This window comes from Hemiscyllium ocellatum, chromosome 34, assembly GCF_020745735.1.
Source record: "Hemiscyllium ocellatum isolate sHemOce1 chromosome 34, sHemOce1.pat.X.cur, whole genome shotgun sequence".
Taxonomy (NCBI): Eukaryota; Metazoa; Chordata; class Chondrichthyes; order Orectolobiformes; family Hemiscylliidae; genus Hemiscyllium; species Hemiscyllium ocellatum.
In genome coordinates this window covers 2,950,583-2,970,973 of record NC_083434.1, presented here as the reverse complement: position 1 = coordinate 2,970,973, position 20,391 = coordinate 2,950,583, and the positions used below count along the sequence as shown (strand labels likewise).

The window sequence follows — 20,391 nt, the reverse complement described above, 5'->3', positions numbered from 1 at the left end:
AACATTTTTGCAGGGAGAAAGTGAGGACTGCAGATGCTGGAGATCAGAGCTGAAAATGTGTTGCTGGAAAAGCGCAGCAGGTCAGGCAGCATCCAAGGAGCAGGAGAATCAACGTTTCGGGCATGAGCCCTTCAGGAATCTTTTTTGCACAAAAACAAAATGTGTTTTTTGACAGTGTTATACATGTTTGTAAGAGATGCTATGGCAATTATCAGATCCCAGTTGAAAAATAATTGCATATGAATATTCATAATTTTGAAATAATTTATTATGAAGGAAGTGATTTTTACTTATAAAGAAAGAAATGTGACTGATTTTGTATGTGTGTGAATTAAATACAACTAGATGGAAGAGTAGCTCAAAAACCTCACTTAAAATCTGCTATAAATTGTCATGTCTTATTTTATCTCATGCATTACCATTAATATGATTTTAAAGGGCATAGCTCTAATATGGTTGTGATATAAAAGATGGCAAAAATTTTGCTAATATTTATGATACACATTTTTGCCTTCCAGCAGCATGAGCAAGTTCACACTCGGTCCAATATGCATTTGGATGGGTGAGGCTCATTATCGGAAGTAAAATCTCAAGCAGTCAATCCTTCTATCTCGATGTTCAGAAAAAGTACAACTCATCTGTTTTATTAGTTCCCAACAGCGAGAACTAGCATTTTGCAGTATTGTATTCGTCAACAGTCTGGTATTGCTGCAGACTGGATAGGTTGACATAACACACTAGCTAAGTTAAAATGCTCAAATCTTAATTCTTGGGAATATAATTAGACTTTTTGACTTAGCTTTGCCTTCTCTTCTGTTTCCAGCTTGAAGAATGCATGGAGACTTTAGATTAGTACATTTATCAGAGTTATTTCATATTTAAAAAATATTGAGAGCAATGAAGGTTGCAGGAAGGAACATGCATTAAATCACCATAATTGGGATTCTGTAATGTAATATTTGACAAACTGTGGGCGGAATTTTTATTTCCAGGATGTATCCAGTTTGAAACACATGTATAAATGGGGGGCGACTTCGTTCTCTGTCTGTTGGAAAATGTCATGCGTTACAAATCGTGGACTCTGCAGTAAATAGGCCCAAGTGTTTGGGAGATTATCAATACTTACTGAATTAAACTGCCTTTTGAATCCATTATTTTGTATCACTGCATAATTGCTCCATCTCTTGCTGGCAATGATAAGTTTTTTTAATCAGGCTTGAAGTGTTTCTGAAACTTTCTTCTCCATGTGCAATTTAAATAGGACAAAAGACTCATACACTACCTCCAGTTCATTTGCAATTGAAAACACACAAGAGTTACTGAGAATTTGTATTTTACTACTTTTCCTACTGAATGTAATCGATTATGCGCATCATTTTTTAAATTAAGTATCAGAAGTAAATAATAAACATTTTCAGAATTAAGAGAGCCTGTTTGTTTGAAGCTCTTATCTATTATAATATCAGCACACTTATCTTCAAATAAACTAATAGTGCTCTGAAATCTATGTCAATCAAACAAAATCAATATGAATGTTTTTTTTGTTGCTTGCAATATGACTGCTGCTGAGCAAGTGGAAGCTAGCCCAATAGTGTGATATCACACTCATGGTGGTGTTGAAGGTCTGCCTTGTTTTCTTTTTGTATACCTTCAGTTGAGTGCCAGTGACATGCAACATGAACCACCTCACAAACATCTGGAGAACCAGACTTTGAAAACCACTGGGCTTGAATATGCTATTAGATCATTTATTTTAAACTACATAGTCTGTCTCTTTCCTGTCATTCTAATTCTTAATAAAAAAGTCACTTAATGCTTTCATTTAAAATAAAATACTGCAGATGCTGGAAATCTGAAACAAGCACAAAATGCTGGAAACATTCATCAGGTTTGACAATATCTGTGGATTAAGAAAGAGTTAACATTTTGAGTGCGGTACCAATTGGTGGGCATTTGGAAGTTCAGAAATAGGGAGTTTTGGGGTGCTTGTCCAAAATTCTCTGCAGGTGGCAGGACAAATTAGTAGGATAGTTCAGAAGACATATGGGATGCTTGTCTTTATCAGTCGAGGCATAGATTGTAAGAACTGGCAGGTTAGGTTGGAGCTGTACAAAACATTTTGATTAGGTCACAGATGGAGCATTGGAAAAGCACAGCCGGTCAGGCAGCATCTGAAGAGCAGGAGAGTCAACATTTTGAATATTAAGATTGATGAAGAAATATTTCTGATGAAGAGGTTATGCTCAAAGTGTTGACTCTCCTCCTTGGATACGGCTGTGCTTTTCCAGTGCCACACTTTTAGACTCTGATCTCCAACATCTGCAGTCCTGACTCTCTCTCAGCTGGAGTACTGTGTGCAATCTGGTCACTGCACTATAGAAAGGATGTGATTGCACTGGAGGGGGTGCAGAGGAGATCTGTCAAGATGTTGCCTGGATGGAGCATTTTAGCTGTGAAGAGAGACACATTTTAAATAGTGCTTGGATGGACAATTGAAATGTCATGATGTTCAAAGCTGTGGGGCTAGTGGTGGAAAGTGTGACTAGTGTAAATTTAGCATAGTTTTGGCAGTACGGGCTTGATGGGCCAATGGGCCACTTCTGTACTGTCTGTTCCTGCAACTTTTTCAGAACTGAAACGGGTTGGAATTTCTTTTAATACTTTTGACAGAGGTGGAGGAGGAGTGAAGGGTGGAGATGGTGTAGAGGCCCAGTGTGAAAGACAAAGACATGACGAATGTCACTGGCACTCAACTGAAGGTATACAAGAAAACAAGTCAGAACTTTCAACACCACCATTAGTGTGATATCACACAACTAGACTAGCTTCCACTTGCTCAGCAGCAGTCATATTGCAAGTAACAAAAAAAATTATGTTCCAATTGATTTTGTTTGATTGATATAGATTTTAGAGGACTATTAGTGTATTTGAAATGTGTTGATAATAGATAAGAGTGTGTCAAACAAACATTTTCTCTTACAGTATAAACTTATGCATTATGAAAAGCCTGTAATTTTTTCTGGCATGAACTAATAATTTACTTCTGATACTTAATTTTAAAAAATTATTTACATAATTGATCATATTCAGTTGAAAAAGTGATGAAGGAGAAAAAGAGACGTTAAATGGATGTACGGAGAGTAAAGTAAATGAGACAAGACTTGGGGGAAGTGGGTGGAAAGAGAGTTTAAGGAAAATTGAGAGCAGACATCATGTAGTCAGGCTCTGACTTGCTGAAATTCAGTATGGAGACCCACAGGCTATAAAGTGTCTAAGCAGAATATGAAATGTTGTTTGTTGAGCTTGCATCACATTTTGTTGAAACATTGGAACAGACTCAGGATGGAAGTGTTAGCATGAAAATAAGGTGACTTATTGAAATGGTAGGGCTCATTCCTAAGAACAGAGCAGAGATGTTCCACAAGGCGTCACACAGTCTGCATTAACTCTCACCAATGTAAAGGAGGCCACATTCTGAGCAGTGAGTCTTAAGACTCTTAAATTATTAGTCATAAATAATAACTATGGGGAAAATAGCGGATCAGTGGCTCAGTGACTAGTACTACTTTCTCAAGGCACCAGGGACCAAGGTTTGATTCTACCCTCATGCGACTGTGTGGAGTTTGCAAATTTCCTGCTATGTCTGCTTAGGTTTCCTCGTAGTGCTCCAGTTTCTTCCCACAATCCAAAGGAAGTACAGGTTATTTGGACTGACCGTGCTAAATTTACCATAGTGTCCAGGGAATGTACAAGCTAGGTGTATTAGCCATGGGAAATGCAAGGATAGGGTAGGAGGGTGGGTCTGGATTGAGTGCTCTTCGGAGGCTCGGTGAAGAAATTGATGGGCTGAATGGCCTGCTTCAACCCTGTAGGAACTTAGAGATTCTATGATAATAACCTTATCAAATGCCATCCCCACAATTTATTTATTTTGTTTTACATTCATTACATTTTCAAAGTTAAGAGCTGTTCCAGTAATCATAGGAACAATATAGACAAAGCCACCGTATTAGCCTTGATCTGTGATCAGATTAGATTACTTACAGTGTGGAAACAGGCCCTTCGGCCCAACAAATCCACGCCGACCCGCCGAAGCGCAACCCACCCATACCCCTACATGCAGACACGGGGAGAACGTGCAAACTCCACACAGTCAGTCGCCTGAGGCGGGAATTGAACCTGGGTCTCTGGCGCTGTGAGGCAGCAGTGCCAACCACTGTGCCACCGTGCCGCCCACGGTGCTCACCACTGACATTGAAGAAGACTATCAACAAAATAAAGTGATCTCTGAGATCAGGATTATTTTCAGTTTCTAAACTCAGTTTGAATTTGCCAGCAAGTCAAAGGACTTGTTGAGATCTATCAGCAGGGATTCATCTCAGAGGTAAGGAACCAATCATGGATGTATTCTAACATACTGCAAATCAGCAAGTAAAATCCATGAACACTTCCATTTTTAATTACAAAATTATATATGGTGAGATAAATGGTGGGGAGACAAATTCAAAGGGAAGCTGAATTGTCATGGACTTCAGATAAAAATTCTAAGACAAAGCTTATGAATCTTTGTGCAATATGAAATTGGTCTTTGCGTGTCCCTGAGGCATTTTGGCAATGATTACACATTTAATTCACCTCTAAAAACCCAGATACTAAAAGGTGTAACTTTTAAAATTTTTTTTAACAGCAAGACTAATAGTTTGCATGAAGATTTTCATAAATTTAATGTTTCAGTATTTGACAGTGCATGAGAGGTGGGAGGCACTCTATGAATTATTGTAGGAGGATTACCCCCCCCCCCGCCCCTTTCATACAAACAGAAATGAGGTTGTCATTGTAATTATGAGCACAGGTGGATCCAATGTAAGAAAGTTTAATGAGCTTGTCTTGCCTCTTTCTCACTTCAGTGCTTATTTTTGTTTGGAATCATTTCCTTTGTATCCCTTGTGGTGACTAGTAATGTGAGATCTATACTCTTGTGAATCAACAGCAACAGACTTTCTTAAACATAACTATGTACAGAGAATGATGTGTGAAGGCATTTTACTTGGAACCCTAAAAACATAGGTTCCAGTTTCTTGTGATTTGATGTCACTTTTACAGATGTCTTTTTATCATCAACATTTAACCTTGAACATTTAACACTTTTGCTCTACTTTCCTCCCTGCTGTCCTAACCCTGCAAGTTTCTTATAATGACTAATTTCTCACAGCATTTTTGCTTCTCCTAGAAGACATATAAGATGTACATGCCCTTTTGTAATCTTTTTGGAAGACAAACATATTGGAGTGGAATAACAACTTCTAATGATGCATGGTCTTTGATCTGTGATCCGCACAAAGACATGAATTTAGCAGCAGTGAACATGAGTCAAGGAAATCCTCTAGGAGCAGAAAGATCATAACGTCTCGAAAGGAAGACAAGGAAGTTATATTTTCACTTCCCTTTGTCTTTTGTTCTCTCTGATCTATGGATGAATGCAATAAACTAGAAGTTCAACACAGCATGTTCTTTTGGAGGCAACCAAATGAGGATTTCACTATTTCCAGATAAGAGTATATCTTTCTGTAGGTACTGATATTGCTTCAAAACATTTCATATGAGATTGATGTGTTGCAGATAAGCATTTGTCAGGACATCCATGAGAAAGTAGGACTGTACCATTATAGAAGAAAATGTAAACTGCCCAAGCAAGATTGAGAGGTGATTTCTGTTACTAAAAATGGAAAAAATTCTCCCTCTCCAGTGTTTCTTTTTGAAAATCTGAATCATTGCTCGTTAACTGCATCGAGCATTTTTTGTAAATCTTGTGATTTTCTAGTTTTCGGTTTGATTGCATTGTTTTACTGCTGACAGTCATTCCTCTGGTTCAGTAGTCCCACTGAAGTATTTACTATGCCTATTTTTGAGTAGTGAGTTGATTAGTCCTGTTTCCATGTTCAATTTCAAACGTGGTGAAGGCTATTTTGTGCCCATGAGGTCAATAATTTGGTCTTAGCAGCTTTCATAATAAAAAATACTGCTTTCATAACGTTTTGATGGATTTTCCTGCAACATCCAACTACCATTTATGCACACCACCAATTTCTGTATATTGAATGTTACATTTTGAACATATCACTCTTTCTCTCTGGCAGATTTCTTGTTAGTTACTTTGAGGTACAGCACTTCTTGATGGGCAACTGCTGAGGATTGGTGTATTTTTGTGAACCTCTCAAGTTTACATTGATGTTATCTGTATACATGATTGCAAAGATCTAATGCATACAATTGATTTCTGTGTGGGTGTGACACTAGCCACCTTGACTGAAGCTTCAATAGCCTTGAATTTGAATTAAAGCTTGAGACCCCTTCTTTGAATTACTTGAAAATATCTTTCTAACTCCATGATGCCTCAGATTATGCAATAACTTAACTGGTTGTAGATTTTTCTGATGCTTGTATTATAGATTAAAGACTTCTAAAGTTACTTTTTTTAAAACTTCCCATTGGTGATCCTCCTCTGGGAGGAACTTCTTCTTTTAATCTTGACTGCATGTACTATTTGTGTAATGACTAGATTAGCTTAGATTCCTTATAGTGTGGCAACAGGCCCTTCAGCCCAACAACTCCACACTGACCTCCAAAGAGTAACTCACCCAGACTCATTCCCCTACATTTACCCCTGACTAATGCACCTAACACTCTGGACAATTTAGCATGGCCAATTCACCTGACCTGCACATCTTTGGATTGTGGGAGGAAACTGGGGCACCCTCAGGAAACCCACACAGACACAGGGAGAATGTGTAAACTTCACACAGACTGTCGTCTGAGGCGGGAATCGAACCCAGGTGCCTGGCACTGTGAGGCAGCAATGCTAACCATTGAGCCACCATGCCACCCATATATTTATATATATATAGCTGTACAAGCTACTCAGCTTAATAAAGAATTATAATGATTAGGAATAGCATGTAATTTTTTTTCCATCTGTGCTCTGTTGAATGTGCACACGGTCCTTTGTTTCACATGCCATCTGACTTCGGACTGCATTGATATTCCTTCATTGCAGTTGGGTCAGGATCCTTAACAGAAACGTTTGTGTACCTACATCATTTGGACTGCAACTGTTCGAGAAAGCAGCTCACTACTGCCTTCTCAAGGGTAACTGGAGATGGGCAACAAATGTTGGCACCCAAATCCCATGAAAATATTTTTCCAAAATTCCCACAGATTGCTGAGGTTTGTGGCTGTACTTACTGCAGTCCCTCTCTTTGTACTCGTAACTCTGTATACAACGAGCTGATGGAGTTCCTACTGTTGCACTTCCTTCATGGCTTGGACTGTGCCCTATTCCTTTGCTAAAAATCGCAAAGCGCCAGGTTATAGTCCAACAGGTTTATTTGAAAATATACATTTTCAGAGCGCTGCTCCTTTGTCAGGTAGCTAGTGGGGCAGGATCATAGGACAGAGAATTTATAGAAAAAGATCAATTGGCATACAACTGATATGATGTATTGAACAAATCTAGATTGTTATTAAGTCTTTAATCACTTAGAATAGGGTTGCAGGTTTTGATTCATTAATAGGTAAATCCCACAACTTCTTGCAAATCATATTCCCGAGATAACTTATGGTTTTATTAAAAAAAAAGTGACATCTCAGCTCAGACAATGCATTAAAGGTGTGAGTTTAGAACCTGTCTGTATCCCAACCTTGAGTCAGACTGTTTCTATTTCCAAAGTAGGTATTTATAAAATGTCACATGTACTGACTGCCTACAGATTGTGTGCTTTTTGAACAAAATAGAATCTATTTGCAAATGCAAATTCACCCCATATGTGTGTGTGTGTGTGTGTGACATTTCATTGTTGTTTTCTAATTTTTCTTGAGGATGAAGTGGTGAACCACTATTGTGTTCAGTCTGTGTATACACTTAACAATACTGGAGAGAACACCAAGAATTTAACCCAGTAATTGTGAAGGAAAAGTAGCAAATGCAAATCAAGATGGTATGTAACTTGAAGGGAAATGTGTGAGTCATTATGGCTTCATGCATTTGCTGACTTTGTCCTTCATGGTAGTGCAAGTTGAAGAATTGGAACCTGCAATCTTGGCAAGATGCTGCAGTCCATTTTGTACATAGAATACATGTTTGCTAACAGGCATGAATAGTGGATGGAGCTGCTAATCAAGCAGTCTACTTTATTTATTGTGTTCATTTTCTGTATTTTTGGAATTGTTCTCACCCATGTCCATGGCATGTATTCCATTACAGTCCTGACTTGTGCCTTGTGGATAGTGGACATGCTTCGAGGAATGGCAATGAATTGCTGCAGAATTCCCGCACTTTAGCCTTGCTCTTATGGCTAGTATTTCTGTATCCGATCCAATTATGTTTGGGCTTAATATTAATGTTTAAGTGTAGCTGCCGAGGAATTCAGAAATGGCAATACCATTGAATGTCAGGAAATGATGGTTCAATTCTGACTCATTGGAGATCATAATGGCTTGGGTTTGGACTGATAAGTAGCAGGTGTTACACACCCCACAAACACCAAGTATTTTTTTTAGGTCTTCCTGCTCACAGGTTTGAACTGTTTGAGAGTCCAAAGAATTGCAAATGATACTGAGCACTCTGCATTCATCAGCAAATATCCCCATTTCTAATGTTATATCAGAGGGAAGCAACTGAAGGTGATAAAATCTCAGGGACTACCATGAGGAACTCTTGCAGTGATGCCCTGGAGTAGATGATTGATGTCCCACAATGACTTCACTTTATGCTGAATATTGCTCCAAATAATTGACTTCAGTTTTGCTAGGGTTCCTTGATGCCTTGCGTCAAAGGCAGTCACTCTCACATCACAACCATTTATCATTATTCAGACCAAGGTTGTAATTAGGTCTGAAATACAGTGACCCTGGTAAAACCCAAACTGAGCATTGGTAAGCTAAGCAAGTCCAATCTGATAGCACTGTTGATGATACTTTCCATTACTTTGCTGATGGTTGAGAGTATACTGAAGGGTGGTATTTAGATTTGCTCTCATTTGTGAGGATGGGATATTACTTGAGCAATTTTCCATCATCTGGAGGATGCCAGTAGTTTTACTGGAACAGCTTGGGTAAGGGTGTGGTTAGTTCTGGAGTACTAAATTAAATCATTAAGCCTTTGAAATCTGCACTTAACTACAGTTAAGATATTGCTAAGACCATTGTCTTTGATATATCTAATACTTTGAGTTCGTACTTGGTATTGTGTGGTGAATCAGATTGGTAAAGACACCAATGATTAGAGTCATACAACACAGAAACAGACCTTTCGGTCAAATCAGTCTGTGCCAACCAGAATCCCAAACTAACTTAGTCCCACCTACCTGCTCTTGGCCTATATCCCTGAAAACATTTCCTATTCATGTACTTTTCTGAATGTCCTTAAAACATTTCAACTGTAACCACATCCACTGCTTCCTCTGGGAGTTCATTCCATGCAGGAGTCACTCTGTTTTGAAAAAAAAAATGCCTCTCAAGTCTTTTTTAAATCTTCCTCCTCTTATCTTAAAAACATGGTCCCAAGTCTTCAAATCCCCCACCCTAGGGGAAAGACATTTATCATTCACTTTATCTGTACCCTTCATTATTTTATAAAACTCCTAAAGGTCACCTCTCAACCTCCTACACTCCAGTGAATAAAGTCCCAGCCTATCCAGCCTCTCCTTTTATCTCAATCCCTCCATTCCCAGCAACCTGCTAGTAAATCTCTTCTGAACTCCCTCCACCTTAATAAATCCCTCCTATAAGAGGGTGACCAGTACTGTTCGCAGTATTCCAGAAGATGCCTCGCCAACATTTCTGTACAACCTCAACATAACATCCCAACTACTTTATTCAAAGGACAAAAGAGAAATACAGCACAGGAATAGACCCTTTGGCCCTCCAAGCCTGTGCCGATCATCATGCCCTCGCTAAACTGAGAAACAGTAATTAGCTTCTGCCCTTATTTGGTCCATATCCCTCTATTTCTTCTCTATTCATGTAACTATCCAAATGCCTCTTAAATGTCGCCTATATACATGCTTTCACCACCTCTTCTGGCAGTGCTTTCCAGGCTCTTACCACTCTGCATGAAAAGTTTCCCTTGTACATCTCCCTTAAACTTCCCCCCTCTCACCTTGAACCTGCACCCCCTTGTAATTGAAACTTCAACTCTGGGGAAAAAGCCTCTGACTATGCACCCTATCTATACCTCTCATAATTTTGTAGACAATTATTAGGTTTCCTCTCAGCTGCTGTCTTTCCAGTGAAAACAATCCTCATCTTTTTAAACTTTCCTCATAGCCAGTGCCCTTGAGACCAGGGAACATCCTGCTGAACCTTCTCTGAACTGTTTTCCATGTTCTCTGGTATTGTGGCAACCAAAAGTGCACACAATATTCCAAATGCGGCCTAAGAAAGATTTATATAACTGCAACATAGTTTGCCAACGTACCTTAGCTGATGAAGGCAAGCATTCCATATGCCTCCTTAATCACCTTGGCCACCTATGTTGCCACTTTTGGGGAATTGTGGGCCTGCACACTCAGATCTTTGTGTATGTTAATGTTCTTAAAAGTTCTGCCATTTACCATATAATTCACATCTAAATGTGATCCTCCAAAATGCAGAACCTCGCATTTGTCTGGATTAAACTCCATATGCCATTTCTGTGTCCAAGTCACCAATCTATCTGGTCTGAGCAATGAAGGCAAACATGCTAAATGCCTCCTTAACCACCTTATCTATACGTAATGCAAACTTCAAAGAATTGTGTACTGAACCCCTAGGACTTTCTGTTCTGCAAAACTGTCCAACCTGCTTATTAGGCTGAAAAGGTACTTTTGGTTGAAGATAGTTTCAAATGCTTCAGTCCCTTCTCTTTTATACTGGCATGATGGCTTTTACCTTCAAAGATGATGGGGATATTTGTGGAACTTCCTTCCATTAGTATTTTTGTCTCATCACTATTCACAAACTGCATGATCTATTCTGTTGATTGTAGGCTTGCGTGTGCTGGTTAACTTTCACATCGTTGTATGAATGTGTTGTAGTTTCACTGGATTGGCACCTTATTTAAAGGTATGCCTGGAGCATTTCCTTGTATGTCCTCCAACACTTCTTATTGGGCTTGTCTTGTTGCTTGTGGTAGGTTGGGAGATGTATGAGACCATTAGATGCCAAATTGGGATTAAATACTGTACTGCTGCTGGCCCACATTGCCTCATACATGACCTAGTTGAGCTGCTAGATATTTTCAGAACCTATTGCATATAATACAGTGGTGTTGCCACACAGTGGGTGATCTAATTGAAAAGGCGAGGCTTCATCACAACATTGGCTTTATGGTCATCAATTCCAGCAATACTGTCCATGTCAGCTACATCTATGACATGCAAATTGGTGAGGACTAGGTCAAGTATGATTTTCCCTCTTGTTGGTTCTGTTGATATCAGCCAGATATTAATAGCTAGTCCTTCCGGATTTGGCTGGCTCAGTCAATAGTAGTGAGAGCCACTCTTCGTAATGGGCACAAGTCCCTGACACACATTACATTCAGTGCTCTTGCTATACTGGGTGCATTTTTTCCAACTATTGTTCAGCCTGCGGCTATATTATTTCATTCGAGATGAGAATTTGGGTTTTCAAACAACAGAGTCAACAATAAAATGGTAAATGTCTCTAGAATAGTAATTTTGGAGTCATGGGTTCAAATCCTAGCAATAGCAATAGTGAAATTTGAATTCAGAAGTCATCTAGAATTATAAGGTACCCTAATGGTGATCGAGTGTTGTAAAATCCTATCTAGTTCACTGGTGTCCTTTAGCGAAGGAGATCTGCCATCTTTACCTGGTCTGCCCTACACGTGACTCCATCAGCAATGTGGTTGACTCTTAATTGCTATTTAGAGCTGGGCAATAAATGTTGGTGGAAGCCATAACACCCGCATCTCAAGTTTTTGAATAAAAAAAATTATGTGGCAAATTAACTATTTTAATTCTAGATTCTGCAAAGCTTAAGCTTTCATTAATTGATCTTTTGACTCAGGGTACAAGAGTTAATTTTAACAAAAATCACATCCAGCAAAATCAGGAATTGGGAAATCATAGGCATAGTTGTGAGTTTTACAGCTATTAACAATTAAACAAATGCTAAGTGAAGAGCACCTGTAAAATCCTGGTATACACTTCCGACAGGAATGCAGTTTCATAAGATTGACTCAGTAATCTTTAATCTAATGCGTGAAAATAATATGAAGTAGTATAAAATGAAGTTTTGTTTCTGAATCATGAAGATAACTGCAGAGAAACTTGTAAAGATAATGAGAGTTAAATGCACAGTGTAGACTTATTCCGATCTGCACACTTTTCAAATAAATTGCTCCCCAATGTTTCACAAGCAAGTGCTTTTTTTGGTACACCATTAATCATTTAACTATCATTCTCTATGTTACTTTAATGCTATTAAAGAAAGTAGAAGGTAAAAAATATGATTTCTTAATTTTCTTTTAACAGAATCCCATGACCCTCAACAAAAGGGCAAACTAAACACAGTAAAAGGTGTAAAACGGAAGAAAGTGGTGGCTGAAAACGTGACAAAGAAAATCCCTAAATCACCTGTCAAAACTTCATTAAAGTTTTGCAATGATCAACAAAATGTGGAGGAAGCCTTTTCTGTTGATGGTGTTGCGACTACTTCTACGCTATTAGAAAAAGAAGACTTGGTTGTACAAAATGGAGGACTTGATAAAGAAAGAGAAATTGGACAAAAATGTTCACAAGACCTAAAACTTATTTATGAGGCGACAGAGGCCCAAAGTGACAGGTCAACACAAAGAGCAATTCTGCCAGCGGAGCACTCAGCGGAACCTTGCAACAAATCTCCAAATTTGGGAGCTCAACAATTAGAAACTGATGCTACATTAAAATTACTAGTGTCTGAGAAATCTTCTCTATCCAACAAGCATACACAGCATCAGATTCAACATCTTTCTTTACTACAAGAACATTGGTTCCTTAAAACCGAGAATAAATCGTGCAGTACAAATGGAAGTTTTTCTTATGAAAATACTGCTTTTGATGTTTTATTGAAGGCTATGGAGCCTGAATTAAAAACCCTTTCAAAAGTAAATTTTTGTATAGCCGAACCTGAATCAAGACAAACAGGCATTGCTGTTGGAACACCGGTGCAAGAGTCAAGTGGCATATCAACAGTTACTGCACACACCCTAAATCAAACTTCAGTATGTAAATCTGAATTTACTATAGCCCCACAGTACTATTCAAATTTTAATCAAATTGTGCCCAAATCAGGAACAAAAGTGCAACCAGATGATCAGACCACATCTCCTCTAAATTACCTGCAACCTCGACTTGTTTCGCAAGCTGTACAACAAAATAAACATCATGCCTTATCTCAGAGGTTTAATGGATTACCAACACACCAGCAGAACCAAATAAAGCACCATTTTCAGCCAACATACAACTTAACCCTGACTTCTTTAGGTCATTCTCAGAACTCTGTCATATCATGTGGGCCGCATCAAAATCAGCTTGCAGTTCATTCAAATCAATCAATGGCAACTAACTTGTCTAATTGTGTTCAAGTTGGATCTGGTTATAAACAGCTCCATGTAACGCCAGTTGTGAATTCTGCGACAGATCAAGTATCTGATATTTTAGTTAAGGACCAGAAGCCTAAAAAGCAAGGAAAATATATTTGTGAGTATTGTAACCGAGCTTGTGCAAAACCTAGTGTTCTCCAAAAACACATTCGATCACATACCGGTGAACGCCCCTACCCTTGTGTTACATGTGGGTTTTCGTTTAAGACTAAAAGTAATTTATATAAGCACAAGAAGTCTCATGCACATGCCATCAAACTTGGCCTTGTTTTGAGATCAGGGAGTGCATCCGTGTCACAGGAATCTGACCGAGCACTTAGTAATCATTCAGATATAGAGGAAAGTGGTGAAAGTGAGGCTGAATCCACATCTGAAGAAAAGTCTTTTGAGCAACAGCACTTTGAACTGGAAGCTGCTCAAATAACTGCCAATGAGTCCTACTCAGAAACATCAACATTTCCTAGAAGTCTCAAGTCACCTGACAAACTGATTAATAAAACCATTGATTACAGCACTTCTGAAAGTGCAGCCCTACATAAGTCCTCTGAGTCAAACGTTGCAGCTGCTTTACCCAAAGTTGTAGTCAACCCTGTGAATATTTCTCCATTAAGGGCTGATAGTCCAAAGCTGATAGATACAGTTCCAGAACTATCCACTGCAAAGCAACAATTAAATCCACAGACTCCTAAAGTGAAGTCAACCCTAGCTTGGATGTCTCCACTGAAGAAGCAAGACAATGAGCACAAGCAGCAAGTAGAGATGAGCCCACAGAAGGAAGAAAAGTATCAGTCAGTAACAACACATGCACAGCTTCAAAGACAGCAAGCCACTGAGTTTTGTCAGCAGCAAGGAAAGTATCATTTAAGCCCACGAAGTCTAGGGAGCACAGACTCTGGGTATTTTTCTCGTTCAGAGAGTGCAGACCAACAATTGAGTCCATTGAGTCCTTACATTAAGTCAATGTCCACAACCGAAGTTGATTCCAGCAAGTGCAGTTTACCTTGTCCACGTCATAGCAACCAAATTATGGCCACGGTTTTACAGATGAGCTCAATTGAAAAACCATCAAAATTGGAAGCTCCTGTTCGTACTCCGATAGCAACAAAAACTCTGGAAGAACGCATTTCCAAATTGATATCAGATAATGAAGCAGTAGTGGATAATAAACAGCTGGATAGTGTGAAACCCAGAAGAACATCTCTTTCAAGGAGAGGTAGCATAGACTCTCCAAAACCATATACATTTAAAGATTCATTCCAATTTGATCTACGGCCACTTCATTCTGGAAGGAGAACAAGTTCTAGTTCTGATATACCCAAATCTCCCTTTACACCTACTGATAAGTCAAAACAAGTGTTTCTTCTGTCTGTTCCTCCTCCATTTCCATCTCTTGATTGTTTACCAATCACTAGAAGTAATTCGATGCCAGCTACTCCAGCATACTCTGCTGTACCCACAAGTACAGTCTCTGTAACGCACCCACTTCGAGAGTGCCAGTCATTTGATGATAAAATTGGTGCTTCATTTAGTGATGATGTTTTTGTTTCTGGACCACTTACACCTCTAGAACTTGCCCATCCACGAACCCTTGTCAGACAGACTGCAGTTGAGGATTCGCCAGGTAGTGAAGGACAGAGCTTTGCTTCCACACGGTCCATGGATGAGGGTTGTCATAGAAATAATAAGACAGGGGTCTTGATGCCAAGAAGTAAGTCATTTGAGCATGAGTTGCGAATGCAGGAAAAAGTGAAAAAATCACAAGGACGGGGGTCAATGTATGAATGTGAAACTTGCAGAAACAGATACAGAAAGCTGGAGAACTTTGAAAATCACAGGAAATTCTACTGTTCAGAACTCCATGGGCCAAAACTTAAACCAGCGATCAGCAAAGAGGCAGAACAGGAAGCAGTATCGGGTAGCAAAGCACCACAGTTGTTACATTACAGGGTAGTCAGAACAACAGGTGTGCTGCAGCAACCACCCAAGGTGAGGAAAAGGAGGAAAATTAAAAGTATTGGTGATGAGGATGAAATGTTGACCACTGATAATACTGTGACAAAAACTGTAAATAAGCAATTTGCAGCAGATCAGAAGATAAGTGCTGTCTCTGCTGTGTCCTACAGGAGCAATAAAGGTGGTGATACCACACAGACAGATGTCAATGTAAAGAATTTAAAAGGAGAACATTTAGGGGCAGGCAATATGGAACCTTCCTTGGAGACATCTGTGTCTTTTAGTAAGAAAATTCAAACCAACCCATTTCATTCTCCATTGCAAGACAAAGGAGAGTTGAATAGGGCCAACAGTGGAGTGTCTGTAATTCAACACACCAATTCTTTGAGTAGGCCCAATTCTTTTGAGCAATCAGAATCTATTGACAGAATTTCTCCTGTGCAAGAAAATGAAACCCTCAATGAAATCATGCAGCCTTCTGTGTTTGGGAGTACTAAAGAACACGCTCGTTGCAAATCCACAGATATCCAACAGAAATCTAATACTTGTGAGATATTGAGCACAGTGAAATTTGAAACTACAAGACCCACAAATGTTGATTACACTTCTTTACAGCATTTAAGACTGGTGCGTCAGCATAACATCCAGGTTCCTGAGATTTTGGTCACAGAAGAACCAGACCAGGAACAGGAATTGCAAGGAAATGAACAGGAAGTAGTAACAGAAGCATTTCATTGGCCTCAACGCAGTGAGACACTTTCAAAGCTACCAACAGAGAAACTCCCACCAAAGAAGAAAAGAATCCGCTTGGCTGAGACGGAACACTCGTCTGGTGAATCCAGTTTTGACTCAACACTGTCAAGAAGCTTTAGTCGGGACAGTAGTTTGTCTTATTCCAGTTTCTCAACTTCTTTTGATAAGGAGGATATCCCCAAGACTGAGAGTCCTTCAAAGGTGGAAGCAATAAGTAAAGTATCTGAGCTGTCACTAGTAAATTGCTCAAACACACTTGGTCTTCCCAATCTACATTACAGAGGAATGAGACGTGTTGCATCTGAACAGAGTACTTGCTTGCCTCCATCTATAGAGGCTAATTCAGGAATTCGTAGTAAATCATTTGATTATACTATCATATCCAAATCGAGATCTTCATCACCTGAAGTTCCTATGGAAATGATTTCAACCATGGCTCCTGGAATTATAGGTTCTAGCTCTGTCTCACTTATTGAAAGAAGAAGAGGCCCTCTTTTACGGCAAATGTCTTTGAGTATTGGCCCAGATATTTCTCAACCTTCAGTTTTGCCTTCAAATTTATTCAAACAAAATGTAACTCTGCAGGTAGCTGCCTTGCCACAACTCAAAAGCTCTATATCACACCGATCATCTCCTATATCACTTTTAACACCACCACATCAGTTGTCTTGTATGGCACAAATTCGACACATTGTCCAGCATGATCTACAATCTTCAATACAAGATGCAAATGTAAATAATCAAATTCATGTTAACTCATCTTCAGTCCGGGCATCGATACAAGGAAACCTAAAACTGCCAGAAAAAATGGTAACAGCTCACATAGCCCAACAGAAATTGTGTCCAGTTATATCTCTTCCTTCTGCAGCTCCAGATAATATATTTGCTCCTAAATATCAGCTTCAGTTTGTTCAGAAGCAACCCAGTCAGCCATATTTACTTCCTCCTGTTACATCCCAGCTGCCAGTTATTCCACTCCCAATTCCTGATACATTCGGATCAAGTGTGCTAACTTCATCTCAGTCATTGGAGATCATCTCAAACTTATACTTACTCCCTCCAGTCCAACCTGCCCTTTCTAGCAGGTCAGCTACTCTAGCTTCCCTGGTCATGCCTATTGGAATTCACAGTAAAAAATCTGTTTATAACACTACTGCTCTTACAACATTACCACAGATTTTGGTCACACAAGACCAAACAAACAATCCAACGGTGGTGATTTGTAATCTTGATTCAGTAAATGTTGCCACAGATAAGGAGATGCCTTCAGGATCAAAGGATTATCTGGAAGGCCAACAGTTTGAAATAAATTCTAAAATAAAGATGCCTACCACTTCTAAATATTGCATCTCCCATGATGAAAGCAAAAGTTCACTTGTACTCAGTGGATTGAAAACACCATCAGATGGTTTACTTTCACAGGAAACTACAGGAACCAGTAAACGCATGCTGTCTCCAGCAAACAGTTTAGATATTGCAATGGAAAATCATCAGAAACGAGTTAAAGATGAAAATGGATCTACCAGTAGTGATAATGTAACACCAGGATGGTTACATAGTATGAAATCTTTCGAACCTAATAAGCTTAAGAAGCCCACGTTAACAAGGCAGTTTTGCACAACCGATGAAATTGAAAATTCATTGCCTGCTGAGCAAGAAGGTACTCTAGAAAACAGTCCTCAAACTTTAGAACTCAGCAGCTTCCCCAAACCTTCCTCTCGAGAGCTGTCACTATCTTACCAGGGTAATGACTCAATAGTTGCAAGAGATGTTTTGGAACCTGAAAGTTCAAATTATTCTCATTTCACTGCAAGTACTGTTATTCGAAAGTCCCCCATATCGGTATGCTGTAGTTCTCCTCAAGTGCATACCATGCTGTTGAAATCAGCCTCTGACAGACAGGATAGTAAATCCCCATTGGGTAATGATGAGATGCAGCCAATTAACAATGAGGGCCGAATAAAAGTGGAAGCTTCCTTGCTAGTTACAAGCACACGAGATATACAGCATGCATCACTTCCGTCTATGAAAACTTCAACAAGTTTCAGTTGGTGTTACTTGATGAAGTGTAAACCTCTACACATGCAGCAAATGGACAAAAAAAACTCTGCGTATGCTACATGGCCTGTAAGCTCTAACAGTCTCAATCCACTAGGTTTACCAACAAAAGTTGTACTTGGTCTTCTCAACTCAATGCAAAAGAATAAGAAGGTGATATTCACTGAAGCGAAAGCTACCCTACATCATTCTGGCATATTGGTACCTTCAAGCAAGTGGAAAGCTGCTAAATCTAAGGTATGACTATTTTGATAGCATGTTGGATCGTTTGTGGCCCTGCGAACAGGTGTGGAGAAAAAAAAATCTATTTTCTTTAAAGGCCAAAATAAGGCTGGCCAAGATTAATCATCATCGGCATAGACAGAATTTCATGGATGCATTAAAATAATAAAAGCAGGTGTTATCATTGCACTTTATTCTCACTAGGTTAAAAGTCACACAGCCACCAGGTTATAGTCCAATTTAGAAGCAGTAGTTTTTGGAGCGCTACTCCTTCATCAGGTGGTATTTCCACTAGATACAACAATAACAACCAGGCACAATAAACAGAAAATGTGAAGTTATTTTTGTGCTATTTGATCTCCTGTTGTCCAGCGCTTGGTGTTTCAAACAATATGTTGTTTAATAGCCAGAGAAGTGTTTAAGCTATGTAGAAAATAAACACTGGGGTGACAAACTTAGAGACTGAATTCAAATTTGCCTTTTCAAATAAACATATTCTGAATTGTTACTATTTTTTCAAATATTATATTTCACTAGTAATAGCATCATCTCCAGTGAAGAGCAAAAATTATACCTTAAGGATTTTGTATTTATTTTTATCCATTACTCTTTTAAAAACTGCATTTATATTTTGCTATTTCTGACATTGAGACATGCCATATTAATAACAGACAACGAAGAAATTTTGGTGTCATCATAGTAATAACATGGGAAAACATTGCAGCCAATTTACACACAGGGAGCCATAAATTCCGTGAGATAAATGACTATATATTCTTTCTGTTTTTGAATGAAGGATAATATTAATCAACCAGGAGAACTCCTCTACTCTTCTTCAGACAGTATCATGAGATTATTAACTTTTCTAGTTGGAGGTATCCTCAGTAAATCTGAGAGACAGCATCTCCCACAGACCAGCAATCTTTCAATGCTGCATTGAAGTGTTAACCCAAATTATATGTTCATGTGTCTAGAATTGAGCTACCAATGAGACAGGAATCAAACCTGAGTTTAAAAGAAAGGTTGGTCCTTGCCTTTATATACTTAGCAAGGCTTAGAGAAGACAACACAAAAGCTAGAAGGACTTCAATCAGAACAGATTGTGAAAACTCATTTTTCATATAAAGAAGGAACAAAAAATTTACTTTATTGAAGTTTTGAATTTTTTGCCTTGTATTTTTTTAAAATAATTTTGAAAAATGTTTAACCCAAAATTTCTACAAGTAAAAGCAGCAAAATATTCTCCATATACTGATTTGGACCATGACTTCTAGCTTTGCATTCTTCCACCCTTAGTTTTTACAACTGTTGAATGCCATTCTTGACCCTGGTTCCAAGGCAGTGTCATACCATTCTGGAATCAAGTTGAAGCCTTTGAAATGCTGCTGCTCCCCTAAATGTAGAACACTGTATCATTCTTGCCTTTCTAATCTTTGCCTGTCACCCTTACTCCTGAGCCATAGACCTATGAACTTTACTCTCACTGCACACCTGAGAAAAACTATCAGTCTCTTCAGTATTCAGAACTGAGTGCTGATTGTAGGAAAAGGGGTATTTCAGTCTGAAATCACTCAGCACTTAACGGACTAGTCTTCTTTGTTTGCTTGGTAATTCCCCATTTGTTTTCATAGCTTAAAGTGTTTTTGTGTCAACTTCTAGAAGCATGCAGTCCACATAACCTTTTAGAGATATCTCAGTGGCTCCAGTTATGATTCAAACCTCAAAAACCAGAGATCAGGGTCCTCCATCTCATTACACTTCCT

The 20,391-nt window shown here is 38.9% G+C and overlaps 1 protein-coding gene across 1 annotated transcript in view; it reads left to right on the top strand.

Annotated features, from left to right (window-relative positions):
- hivep1 (HIVEP zinc finger 1) overlaps positions 1-20,391 on the top strand; it is a 180,141-nt gene that overhangs the window by 102,460 nt on the left and 57,290 nt on the right. The window contains exon 4 of the mRNA XM_060849889.1: positions 12,534-18,643. Coding sequence (XP_060705872.1) covers positions 12,534-18,643 — 6,110 coding nt within the window. The remainder of the gene's footprint in view (positions 1-12,533; positions 18,644-20,391) is intronic.